The sequence below is a fragment of the Vulpes lagopus genome, chromosome 3, assembly GCF_018345385.1.
Source record: "Vulpes lagopus strain Blue_001 chromosome 3, ASM1834538v1, whole genome shotgun sequence".
Classification (NCBI taxonomy): Eukaryota; Metazoa; Chordata; class Mammalia; order Carnivora; family Canidae; genus Vulpes; species Vulpes lagopus.
The window spans coordinates 145,632,235-145,644,525 of NC_054826.1; the positions used below are offsets into that span (position 1 = coordinate 145,632,235).

The 12,291-nt window shown below is 36.6% G+C and overlaps 1 protein-coding gene across 2 annotated transcripts in view; it reads left to right on the forward strand.

Moving 5' to 3' along the window:
* GLMN (glomulin, FKBP associated protein) overlaps window positions 1-12,291 on the forward strand; it is a 33,286-nt gene that overhangs the window by 5,673 nt on the left and 15,322 nt on the right. For both annotated transcript variants that reach the window (XM_041748673.1, XM_041748674.1), the window contains exons 4-7: window positions 961-1,077; window positions 2,401-2,509; window positions 3,589-3,835; window positions 5,069-5,171. In XM_041748673.1, the coding sequence (XP_041604607.1) occupies window positions 961-1,077; window positions 2,401-2,509; window positions 3,589-3,835; window positions 5,069-5,171 (576 nt within the window). The remainder of the gene's footprint in view (window positions 1-960; window positions 1,078-2,400; window positions 2,510-3,588; window positions 3,836-5,068; window positions 5,172-12,291) is intronic.

The window sequence follows — 12,291 nt, forward strand, 5'->3', positions numbered from 1 at the left end:
CAGAGCCTTAAATATATTTTCCACCTGACAGACTTCCCTAACAATTTTAGCTTAGCCACTGTCTCTTCAGAGAAGCCTTTCTTGCCTTTCCTAGATGGAAGGCAGTTCTGCTATATCTCAATACTCTGGTTTGATTATCTTATAAGACTGGGGTCATGGAGGGAGTATGTGCTTAATTGTCTTCCGGAATAGATGTGTTTTTTTAATGAGTGAATCTAGAAGGTCAACTCTTATCAGGATAGAGATATTACCTTACTTAATTTATAGCACCAGAATATTTTAGGGACTTGACATATAATAGTGTATTCTTGATTAAATACTGATAAGTTGAAGTAGAAAGCAACCCAGAGAAATGGAGTATATTATTGCTAGTTCTGGAAATAGAGGTTTTGATTATGAATGTGAATCACAAATTAAGAATATAAACTTTTACTTGTGTGGTAAACATTCTGAAATATCTTTGAAAATAGAAATAACTTGTATGTTGAAGAGAAGGTAACTGAAGTGGCATCCCTTTTTACATAAGTTATGTAATCATAATATATTTACAGATGTTCCAAGTTACTTTAAAGGGTTCATAAGTGTTGGGTGTAATTTTTTTTTTTTTGGTTGGGTGTATTTCTTTATGAATCAGGAGAGCAAAATTCTCCGTGAAAATTAAGTATTTGCTCAAATCAATTCTCTTATTAGAAATAGAGAAACTAAAGTATAAAAAAGACCAACTTACCTGGTTTAAAGTAAATGTCCATTCACCTTTCTTCAGTGAGAGTATTAAGAACTATTTTAAAATGTTGAGAGTTGTTAATAGCCAACCCTGAGAAGTCAGTGGTGAGATGCTGTAGGCTTCATTTGCTTCAGAGCTATTTCAGAGGAAATATTAAGCTCCTTCAAGTTAAGAAAGCTTACTGTAAGAGCCCTATAGATGGCAGTATTTTCTTTACTCTAAAAATGTTTTTACAGGTCATCATTAAGAATATGGGCTGGAATCTTGTTGGTCCTGTTGTTCGATGTCTTTTGTGGAATAAGGAAGATGAGAAAAGAAAATATTATTTTCTGATGCTTGATTTATTGGTAAAGGTAAGTTAACAAAATCAGGTTCTCTTTGTCATGATAGCCAGCAGTATTTTGTTTTAATGTTTAATGCTCATTTTGGGTGATGAAGCTTTTAGCTCATGAAAATAGAGAAGAGAATTCTTTGGAGAAAAGGCCCAATATTATTGATTGGATGGGCAAGGCCACTTCAGTTTTTCCAAATTTCTGAATATAAGAAGTATCTAACCTCATCTCAGACCCACTGATTCAGAATCTCCAAGAAGATACCTAAAACGTTCTATTTTAAATAAGTAGCTTATCATATAGATGTGGAATTCAGGGTTTAGAGAAGCAGTTAGTTCCAAGCCCATGCTGTTCTTTTAACAACATTGGAACTAGCAAATCTCAGTCCTCTTTTCTCTGTGGTATATTCTCTAAAAGATAATTAAAAATCAAGAATGCAAATGATCACAGGGGATATAGGAATAGGAAGGAGATTTGTTGTAACCAACAACCTTAGAGACTTGATAAAAGGTTACTAAAGTTTTAAGTAAAAAATGATGATAAAGGAGCATAAAATCTAAAGAAAAGGACATAAAAAAAGAGCTACTTAGAGATCAGTACAAGTAAAAATACATACTTGGAAAGTGGAAACCCCATCTAGATAGTAGTCATTAACTACTTTAAAAGGAAAACAAGGCAAGTGTGGTAATTCTGGGTGGTCAGAAGGCAGTGCAAAGTTATATCTGTTCAGAAAGGACAAAAGAGACTTACTCATTTAAATACCCTGACAGTGTGAGATAGAAAAGTCCCACCTGCTGAAGTCATGGGAAACTAAGGTAGCTTTCAGAGTAGACAGTCAAAGCTCAAAAGAAACCTCAGTTTTGGTAATCAAGTTCTTCTATTCTCCTATTTTTCTAACTTTTCCTAGGAATTTCAGTATCCAAATAGAGTTGTCTTTTTTTTTAAGATTTTATTCATTTATTTGAGAAAGTGAGAGAGAGAGAGAGAAAATCTGAAGTAGATTCCAAACTGAGCCCAGAGCCTGACAAAGGGCTTGATCCCAAGACCCTGAGATCATGACCTGAGCCACAACCAAGAGTTGGACGCTTAATTGACTGTGCCACTCAGGCACCCCAAGTATAATTGTCTATTAAAACACTCATGACTTTTTGCTTTTTAGTTTTAGTGATTTGACAGTCAGATTCTGACTGTTTTGTTAGTGTATCTTTTTAAACAATTATGTGAGGTGTTTTACTGTTAAAAATAATTCTATTTTCTCAATATATGCTGCCTTTTAAAAATAGTAATCATGTGGCTTTAAATACAACTTGTATTAAACAGGTTCAATTGTGAATATTTTTATAGTTATGTAATCCAAAGGAATTATTGTTGGGTTTGCTTGAACTGATTGAAGAGCCCTCTGGAAAACAGATATCCCAAATTATTCTTCTTTTACTTCAGCCATTACAAACAGGTAATGAGTATTTTGATATCTAAATGTTTCTTATTTTATCTGTGTTAAGTTCTTGATATTAGTCCAAAATGTCAGCACTATACCAAAGTAAATTTATGACTAATTATTGAGTACTCTGCTTATACTAGCAATAGCAGTACCAGTTTGAATCCTGCTACCTGTAGAAAGATGACAATACCTGGCACAGATGGGTACCCAGTATATATTTTGTTAAATGTCCTGCTGTTTTTCAGGTACTGTGTTGTAATCTATAGCTTTCTGCTTACCCTTTGTATCTGCAACTTATATCTAAAACTTTCTCTGTAAACATATTTAAAGGATTGCCTCTGTGATGTCTGCTTTACTCAGTCTGTTAGCATTGTGGTGGGTCCTATATCTTGGTTAAGAACAGTATTGTGCAAACATTGCTTATCCTTAGCATTGGGAAGTTGGGGCTGGGGATAGCAAAAGAACTACGAATGAAACAGGTGTGAAAGAAAAGTCTCCCATGGCTGAGTGCAGTAACATTACTGTTAAGCAATGGAGCTTGGCAACCAAAACAGACAGTATTTATCCATGGGAAGAGATTATGTTTTCATTTTATGACTTACATGTAACTCAGAGTCTGATAAAAGAACCCGGAATCTAGAAGTTAGAGTAAATTCATTTTAAATGAGAATGAAGCAGCTTTGAACCACCTGACATACTCAAAGTCTCCTAGAAAGGTAATTCTAGTAATACTACTTCTCATTTTTTCAGTGTTTAATATTTTGCAAAGAGCCTTCTCTTATTTAATAGTTAATAACAACCAAAAATATGGAAGTGTTTTGTCTTAACTATGTAAACAGCTAGAAACAAACAAGATTTCATGGCATCTGTTATAAGGTGCATGATTGATTTTAAGATGCTCAGGTATTTCATGCACCACTAAGAAGGAAAGATAAAAACACTATCAGTTAAGTTATGATCTGTCATCCTGATTTCAGTCATTACGATGTTTTTTTTAAACATGTTATAATTCTACTTTTACTGGACTTATTGTCCCATGTATAGCATACTTGATGAAGTTACCTCAGGTCACAACTTGGTCTCTGTTTTAGTGATTCAGAAACTTCATAACAACAAGGCATATTCAGTGGGATTAGCATTGTCCACCCTTTGGAGTCAGCTATCTCTCCTTCCTGTTCCATACTCAGAGGAACAAATACAAACAGATGACTATGGCCTTTGTCAGTGTTGCAAGGCCTTAATAGAATTCACTAAGCCTTTTGTGGAAGAAGTCATTAATGACAAAGAAAACTCACTGGAAAATGAAAATGAAAAGTTAAAGGATGAATTACTGAAGTTGTAAGTATATTTTTGCTAATAGTTCACAATGGAATTAAGTAGTCAGTTATTTTATGTTTCTTTGCTGTATTTGTTTGCCATGGATGTATAAATCTAGCTCAGGTTTTGAATTTTAGAAGATTATGGGATACAGTGGTCATTGCCTCATTAAATGCCATATTCTACATTTTTAAAAATTAAAAACCTAAATCCATTTGTTAAATTTGTATGCTTCTATGACTTGCTTTTATTCAGTAAGTGAATAAAGTAGGGGAAGTAGATAGGTGTAGCTCAAGGAATCTGGTCTTTTTGTAGCGGAATTGTGCTTTTACTCCTCTTATGACAGCAACAGAAGTAGCACCAGAAAGTTGAACATCCAACTTGACAACAAAAACGGTAACAGAGTAGCCAAAAGCATATCATTCCAGGGGCACTATACACTAAACAAATACTGTATGTACACTGTGACTGTCACGCATTTGACATATGGCTAGCAAGATTAAGATGTACTCTAAGTATAAAATGCTCCTTGGATTTTGAAGACTTGTATTTAAAAAATACTAAAATAAAATACCTCAATAATTTTTATACTAACATTGAGATAATCGTATTTTAGATATATTAAGTTTATAAGTTATTAGTTTCTCTTGTTTCTTTTTTAATGTGACTACTAAAAGATTTTAAAATCACATGCAGAGTTTGTATTACGTTTGTATTGGACTAGATTACTGAATTACATGGACGAGTAATTTTATCTTCTAAAATTTGAAGACTAAAACTACAGTTAGCTTTCTGTTTTTTTCAGGTTAGAACATTAAAATTTTTTTTGCCATTTATAAACCCATTATTTCATGAGCGTGAAAATAAACTAAAGAAATTGGAAAGGCTTAATTACAGAATAGTTTGGTTTTCTAAATAAAACAAATTGAGCTTTATGAAAAAAATTACATTGTCATGATTTTCCTTGAACTAATGAAAACTACATCATGAAATAGCACTGGTCCTCAAACCTTCAGTAACTATTGGTATAGTCCAGGCATGGAAGTAAATCTTACCACATGGAGTCTAGCAAGGTGTGCTCATTCTCTCCCCAATCCCAGTAGGAAAAATTTTACATTAGCAGTTTTACATGCTGTTGAGTCATTGGGGCTGATGTTATTTATCATGTAAAATTCACTTTGATAAGTTTATAGAGCTAGGTATTTTATACTTACAAAATACTGTATTCACAGTTACCCATTTCTTATACCTTAGTTGTTTCAAAAGCTTGAAATGCCCTTTGCTGACAGCACAATTTTTTGAGCAGTCTAAAGAAGCAGGAAATGATCCTTTAAGATGTTTTGCATCTGAAATAATAGTAAGTACAGCTAATTTAATCTTCTATAAAATCTGCTATAATTTAAAATGTACTGCTATATTCTCATGTACTGCACATGGGCATGCAAATTGATACATTATTAATATGTAGAACACAGATTAAAAAGGTGGAAAATAAATAGCAATATTATTTGGGTAATGAAATTAACACCGCCAGACTTTGCTTTTGCAGTCCTAAATGAATGTATACGTGTATGTAATTTTTTTCAAAGATTCTGTCCCTTTATACATACTCTTTTGTAATGTACTTTCTCTTAACATATTACGAATATTTTTCCATTGTCTTTCTGTTTTTGTTTAACTAGGGCCATCTAGTTCTAGGTTTTCTTTTCTTTTTTTTTTTTTTTTTAAAGATTTTACTTATTTATTAATGAGAGACACACAGAAAAAGAGAGGCAGAGACACAGGCAGAGGGAGAAGCAGGCTCCATGCAGGGAGCCTGACGCGGGACTCCATCCAGGGACTCCAGGATCAGGCCCTGGGCTGAAGGCAGGTGCTAAACCACTGAGCAACCCGGGGTGCCCTAGTTCTAGGTTTTCTCCAATTTTTCAATATTATAAAATAATTCCAGCTTTCTTCTTTTAACTGTTAAGTCTATGATAAGTATCCTTTTAACCAAATCTTTGCATATTTTAGTTGCTTTTTTAAAATAAATTCCTAGAAGTAGAATTTCTGTGCCAAAAGATATCCTCAGTTTTAAGGTTTATGATATTTTCAAAATAACTCCAGAAATAAGTACATTTTATTTTAAAAGTAATTTGGCTTAATGCATCAAAGAGTACTAATAAGTGTGCTGGGATTCCGTATTAGGGAACTAATTTGAAATATGGAAAACTATGTACTTGAAATTAATAGTCGTGAATTTCAGATTAGAGCAATCATTGTGATTGTGGATTTTCTTTAGCCATGTTCAGCTGTATGAGTGTAGGTAAAACATAGGAAGAAAGTTGGATTTAATTAGGTCAGAGTTTTGAGAATTGTGAATTCTACAAAGCAAGAGAGGGAGAAAGGCATTGAGCTTGTATGCAAGGAAGTGACTGTGAGGAACAGTAGAATTTAAGCTGAATAAGGAGGGAAGATAGGACATACAAAATGTGAGAGACGGTGAAAAAGATGATGGAATCGTTGGATTGTAGTTCCTGGTGTGATTAACAAGTTGCTGGAGCCTAGGTTATTAAAAGGAGTGAGCTGAAAAGATTGGAGGTTAAAGAACAGGATGCTTGGGCAGCCTGGGTGGCTCAGTGGTTTAGCGCTGCCTTCGGCCCAGGACGTGATCCTGGAGTCCCCAGATTGAGTCCCACGTCAGGCTCCCTGCATGGAGCCTGCTTCTCCTGCCTGTGTCTCTGCCTCTCTCTTTGTGTCTCTCATGAATAAATAAATAAAATCTTAAAACAAAACAAAAAACACAGGATGCTTGAAATAACACTGCAGAAAAGTTAAAGTTACTAATAACAATGTCTGGGGTATGATCATGGAGTGAGTTTTCTAAGGATCCGGCGGAGGCTGGGGTTATTGGACTAGATAGTGAAGTACCTGAGATTCCAGGGTATTAGAAAATTGTTGGTTATACGTTTAAGTCACACAGAATTATGGTAAGAATAATGTCCAAAACCCAATTAATGGATTACCTTGGGGTAGATGTTGTATAGTCACGTGAAATAAGTTTCAAAGCTCAGGGTTTTAGAGAGGTTGGGGAAGCAATAAGAAGAACAGATATTTTACTTCTAGGCTTGGTATATGGATATGAGTGAAAAAAAAATAGCAACCCTTTGAGAGGTCTGCAGAGAAAATAGTCATTTTCAGAAAAAAAAATTTCAGAGTGAATGAAGTAAGAGACCATTTCACAAAGAATGGATTTTGCTAATAATTGTGAGTGCCACAGGCCATACTTAGAAGGGTACCTGAGATCCAAGAAGTAAGAGAAGGGTTTAGATGAAGAGATGCCAGAAATTTAGGGGAACTAGATTCTGAGGATAAGAAATGATTTGGTAACTAATATAAATAGGGTTGCATGGTTATTGGAGTTAATGCTGATGGTCAAGATAGTAGGGAAGAGGCTATGAGTGATGTAGAGGGAGAGAAAAGGAGGGATTTTCCCAGCAACACATAAAAGACTGGGGCTTCTTCATTGTTGCCAATGTTAATATTACAGTATAATCCCCTGGATACAGTATAAACATTACCATGTATGATATATGTACACTATTTTGAGAAGATAGTTAGAAAGCTAGTAACTAACTGTTACAGGATTTTAAGCCTGGTTGTGATATAATTGTTTTGGATTCATCATTTCAGTGGAGGTTGAATTTAACCAAGATAAGATTGGAAATAGGGAGATCCTTAGGTGTGTTTTGGGAGTTTAGTGAAAAATAATGGGATCTTGATTATGGAAATGGTGGTAAAGATGAAGAGGAGAGGGCAAAATAAAATATTTGAAGGTAGATAAAATCAGCAAAATTTGGCCATTAATTTAATTTTAAAAATAGTTTAAAAGCTAATTCATGGATGAAGTTTTATGCTTGCTTAACTGGGCAGATGAAGGTGCCAATAATTGAGATAGAGAGTAAAGAGCAAGAAACAGTATGTCTTGTGCTTTAAAAATATTTTTTATTAAGAAATTTAAAAATATTCAGAAAGCCGAAAGAACAATATACTGTAACCTCATGTACCCATTACCCAGTTTTAACAATTTTTGAAATTTTGCCAATCTTGTTTTGTTTATTCTTTTTTAACTGTAGTGTTTTATAGCAAGTCCCAGACATATCATTTCATCCATAAGTCTTCAAGTATGCTTCTCTAAATAGTAAAGACTTCTAAAAAAAAAAAAACAAAAAACCACAATCCATTATGACCTGTAACAAGATTATGACATCTAACAAGATTAACAGTAATTGCTTTATATCTAATTCCCAGAGAGCAGGTTTTTAAGGAGAAAATTTTGAAAGATGATCAAATTTTGATGATCATCTAAAGAGGTAGATTAGTGTGGGAAAGGGAAAGGGCTTAGGATTGAACCTACAGAGTACCAACACTTAAGCCCACCAAAGAGACCAAGAAAGAAGGGTCACAGAGGTGGTACAAATATCACAGAAACTGATTGGTAGTGTTAAATGTGGCCTGTAAATTAACAGTTGAAAAGCATACATTGGATTTAGGAAGATGCCATTGATAATCTTAGCAAGAACAGTTTAAGTGGAGTGTTGGAGACAAAAAACAGTGTTAAAAGAGCACATGACCAATGAGAAAAAGACAACTAGTATAAGGTGATCTTCAAAAGAGGATGAGTAAGAAGAAGAGTAAGTAGAAGACATGGGCCTAGGGTAGGAAGGTAATGGGGGAGACAGGGAGCCTTGAGTATGTATATTTATTTATGGGATAACTGAAATCAAATGTGGCTTTGGAGCACACAGCTGAGCACAGGTTCAGGGACACCTGGAGGAGGTAAAAATGGGTATGCATGTAGGGAAATTTGTAGCAGGAATGGAATATTAAAATTGAAGAGAGTTAAACCCAGTGGCCTCAAATTTCTAGGTGAAGGAGAGCTCTTAAGAATGAGGAGGTAGAGTCTGTGGCCATACCACCTTGAAGGTGCCCAATCTCATCTGATCTCGGAAGCTAGGCAGAGTCAGGCCTGGTTAGTACTTGGAAGGAAGAATGAGGAGGGAGAAATTGTAGAAATTGCCAAGGAGTTGGTAAGGGTTGGAATACTAAAAGGAGAAGAAAAAGAGATGGTAGGAGACATGAAAGCCTTAGTAGTCTGAGCACTCGACTGGTTGGAGACCACGACTACTATAGTGGTAGCAGTTTGTATTTGGGTAGGATTTTTCTCCAGCAGTACTCAGCTGCCTGGGTGTAAAGGTAGAGAAGGTGGATTGTAGCTATTTTTCCAAAGCTGGCATTTTATTGCTTGGAGGCAGTACAGCATCTGCCTCAAAAGGTAAATGTGCTTTTGCTTGAGAGTGCAGCAAGAACCAAGATAATACCCAGCCTCTACTCATACCACCCTTCTCCACTGCTGCCTCCCTGACTGCTTTGTAAGAGGTGTCAGAAGATGAGCAGCCTGCACCAGAAATCAGTCGGGTTTAATTACAGCAGTAAGACAGAGCAGGTATCCTAAGAAGATTGAGTGTATAGGGATGAGGTTTTAAGATCTCAGAGGAAGGAGCATTAGAAGTAGAGAACAAAGTGAGGAAGCACAAAGCAGTCAAGAAGTAGAGGTGAGTTCTTTTCCTGCTGCTTGCTATTTGGGCTGCATATTCCCTTGTGCGCTTATAGTCATGCCTCCCAAAACTGAAGAAATCAAGGACTTTCTGCTCAGGCCAGGCAAAAGGATGCCACATCTGTCAGGGTCCAAGAAAAAAGAAGGATAATGAAGTTTAAAGTTCAGTGCAGCTGATATCTAGTATACCTTGGTCATCACAGACAAAAAAGGCAGAGAAACTAAAGCAGTCCTTGCCCCCAGTTTTAGCAGTGAAGGGGCTGAAATGAACCTGCCACACTGATTTGAACTGTATTAAAATTTTTTATTATTTATTTTTTTATTTTTTTAAATGATTTTATTTGTTTATTCATGAGAGACACACACACAGAGAGAGAGAGAGAGAGAGAGAGAGAGAGGCAGAGACACAGGCAGAGGGAGAAGCAGGCTCCATGCAGGGAGCCCAACGTGGGACTCGATCCCTGGTCTCCAGGATCAGGCCCTGGGCCAAAGGCAGGCGCTAAACCACTGAGCCACCCAGGGATCCCCATATTAAAATTTTTTAGATTAAAAAAAGTAGAGGTGGGGGGCGGGGGAAAAAAAAAAGTAGAGGTGAAATCAGGATAGGAGATAAAATGAGGAGATAGATGCCTTCTCTTTCTATACTGGAGAAGTCCAGGTAAGTGTGGCATGCTTGAGATTGATAGCCTCAGCTATCTCTCCTTTGCAGAAGTTATTTTGATATAGAATTGCTTGAATGTCCCAAGGGTTTCATCACAGTAACATGGCTAAAAGGGCCAAGGCTGCCATGAGAATTTGTAGAGTGGCAGGTATATCCAGCATGACTGCTGGATGGTGTGTGGTCAGAGAGGGAGGGTCCTAATTTGGACACGGGTGGACTTCCAGATATCCTAAAGCAGCACTGTAGAATCTGGTTATGTATACTGATTTTTTATTTTGGATTTTAATTTTTTAAAAAATATTTATTTATTAGAGCCTGAGAGCACAAGTGGGAGGAATGGCAGATGGATGAAGCAGCAGCACCCCCCCGCCCCCCCGCCCCCGCAGAGAGCCCAATGTGGGGCTCGATCCTAGGACTCTGGGATCATGACCTGAGCTGAGGGCAGACACTTAACAACTGAGCCACCCAGGCACCTCCTATAACAATTTTTTAAAAGGATAACCTTCCTCTAGGAAAAAATATATCTGGTATTGGCCAAATGAAGACATGGAGCTTCATGATTAAGAGGACATTTGGAATCCAAATACAGTAAACTTTTTGCCTTATAGCTATAACAGGAATGCATAGTTTTGAAAATCAGTACAGCAGTATATATTTAGCATCTGGTAGCTGAATAGCAGTCTCTTGTGACTGAGGATGATTTCTCATGGTTCTTTCTGTGTTCTGAAATGACTAATGGAGCCATCTGGGATCAGCAGATTTTACTTCCCTGAAGGCTAGAAAAGTTTATTTTGACTTTATGATTCCCCACAATGTCAGGCCCAGTGCCTGACACTCAGGTATTTATTAAATAAATGAGTGAATATGTGAAAGATCAGTCAGTGTTCACTCTGATTTAGCTGTTGTTGTCATTCCCTTTTGACTTCTATATAGTAGTTTGTTGTAACCTACTACTTTCACACTTTTTTTGCGGACCTTCTTAATAAATATTTGACATAGATATATCGTTTGCTAGATAAGGAGACAGAGGCTTTAGAGAAGTTAGGTAACTTGTCTAATATCTCTCACAGCTAGTAAGTGGTTAAGCCAAAATACAAATCAATTCCATTGGATTCTGAAGGTCAGAAGATGCTTTCTAGTCGTATAGTTAGAAATAACAAGAGGCATAGGAGTGGCCTTATGCTTCCTGAGTGCTCTTTCTCTCTCTCTTTCCCTCCTTTAAATAACTAACTAACTAACCTGTAGTCCTGTCCAATCATGCTTGTCTTTCTTTTATGACACAAGAACCCTTATGACCTGAGACTGCAGCACTATTTCTGGAGCCTCTGGTGCCAGTGACTCTAAATCCAGTGGTCCTTTTGCCCACTTTGTATCTAGGCAGACAGTGGTCAGTGAAGCCCTGTTCCTAGAGTATTCTTTTTTTTTTTTTTTTTTTTTAAGATTTTATTTATTCATGAGAGACAGGCAGAGACATAGGCAGAGGGGAGAAGCAGGCTCCATGTGGGAAGTCCGATGTAGGACTCAATCCCAGAACTCCGAAATCATGCCCTGAGCCAAAGGCAAGACACTCAACCGCTGAGCCACCCAGGCATCCCATCCTAGAGTATTTTTTATCTGAGTAGTTTACTGTCATTTCATGATATTTGTATATCTCACATTTTCAGATTGCTCTCAAATACCTCTGCTAAAATACACATAACATAAAATTTGTTATTTTATTTTACTATTTTAACTGCCATAAGGGTATGGTTCAGTGGATTAGTATATTCATATCGTCATGCAACTGTACCACCCTCTATCTTCAAAACTTTTTCTTCTTCCCATTCAGTTCCCTCAGGTTGTTGTCAAATTTATCTCCTTGAAGCTGTAGATTGAGGTCCCTATTTTCTTGTTGGCTGTTTGGTCAGGGACCACTTTCAGCTCCTAGGGGCTGTCTGTAGTTCCTAGCCACAAAGTCCTCTGCATAGGCTCTCTCATAACATGGCAGCTTAGTTCTTTAATGCTTGCAGAGGTGATTTACTGACTCTCAAGTAGGGCCTGGCCCCTTTTAAAAAGCCTTCTACCTGCTTAAGTCAGGTCCACCAAAGCTAGTCCTCATTCTGGATAACCCCAAATTAACTGATTTGGAACCCTAAATATATCTGCAAAAGTCCTCTCACTTTTGTCATAACATAATCTCATTATGGGGTGACATCCTGCCATATTCTGCTGGTTAGAAGC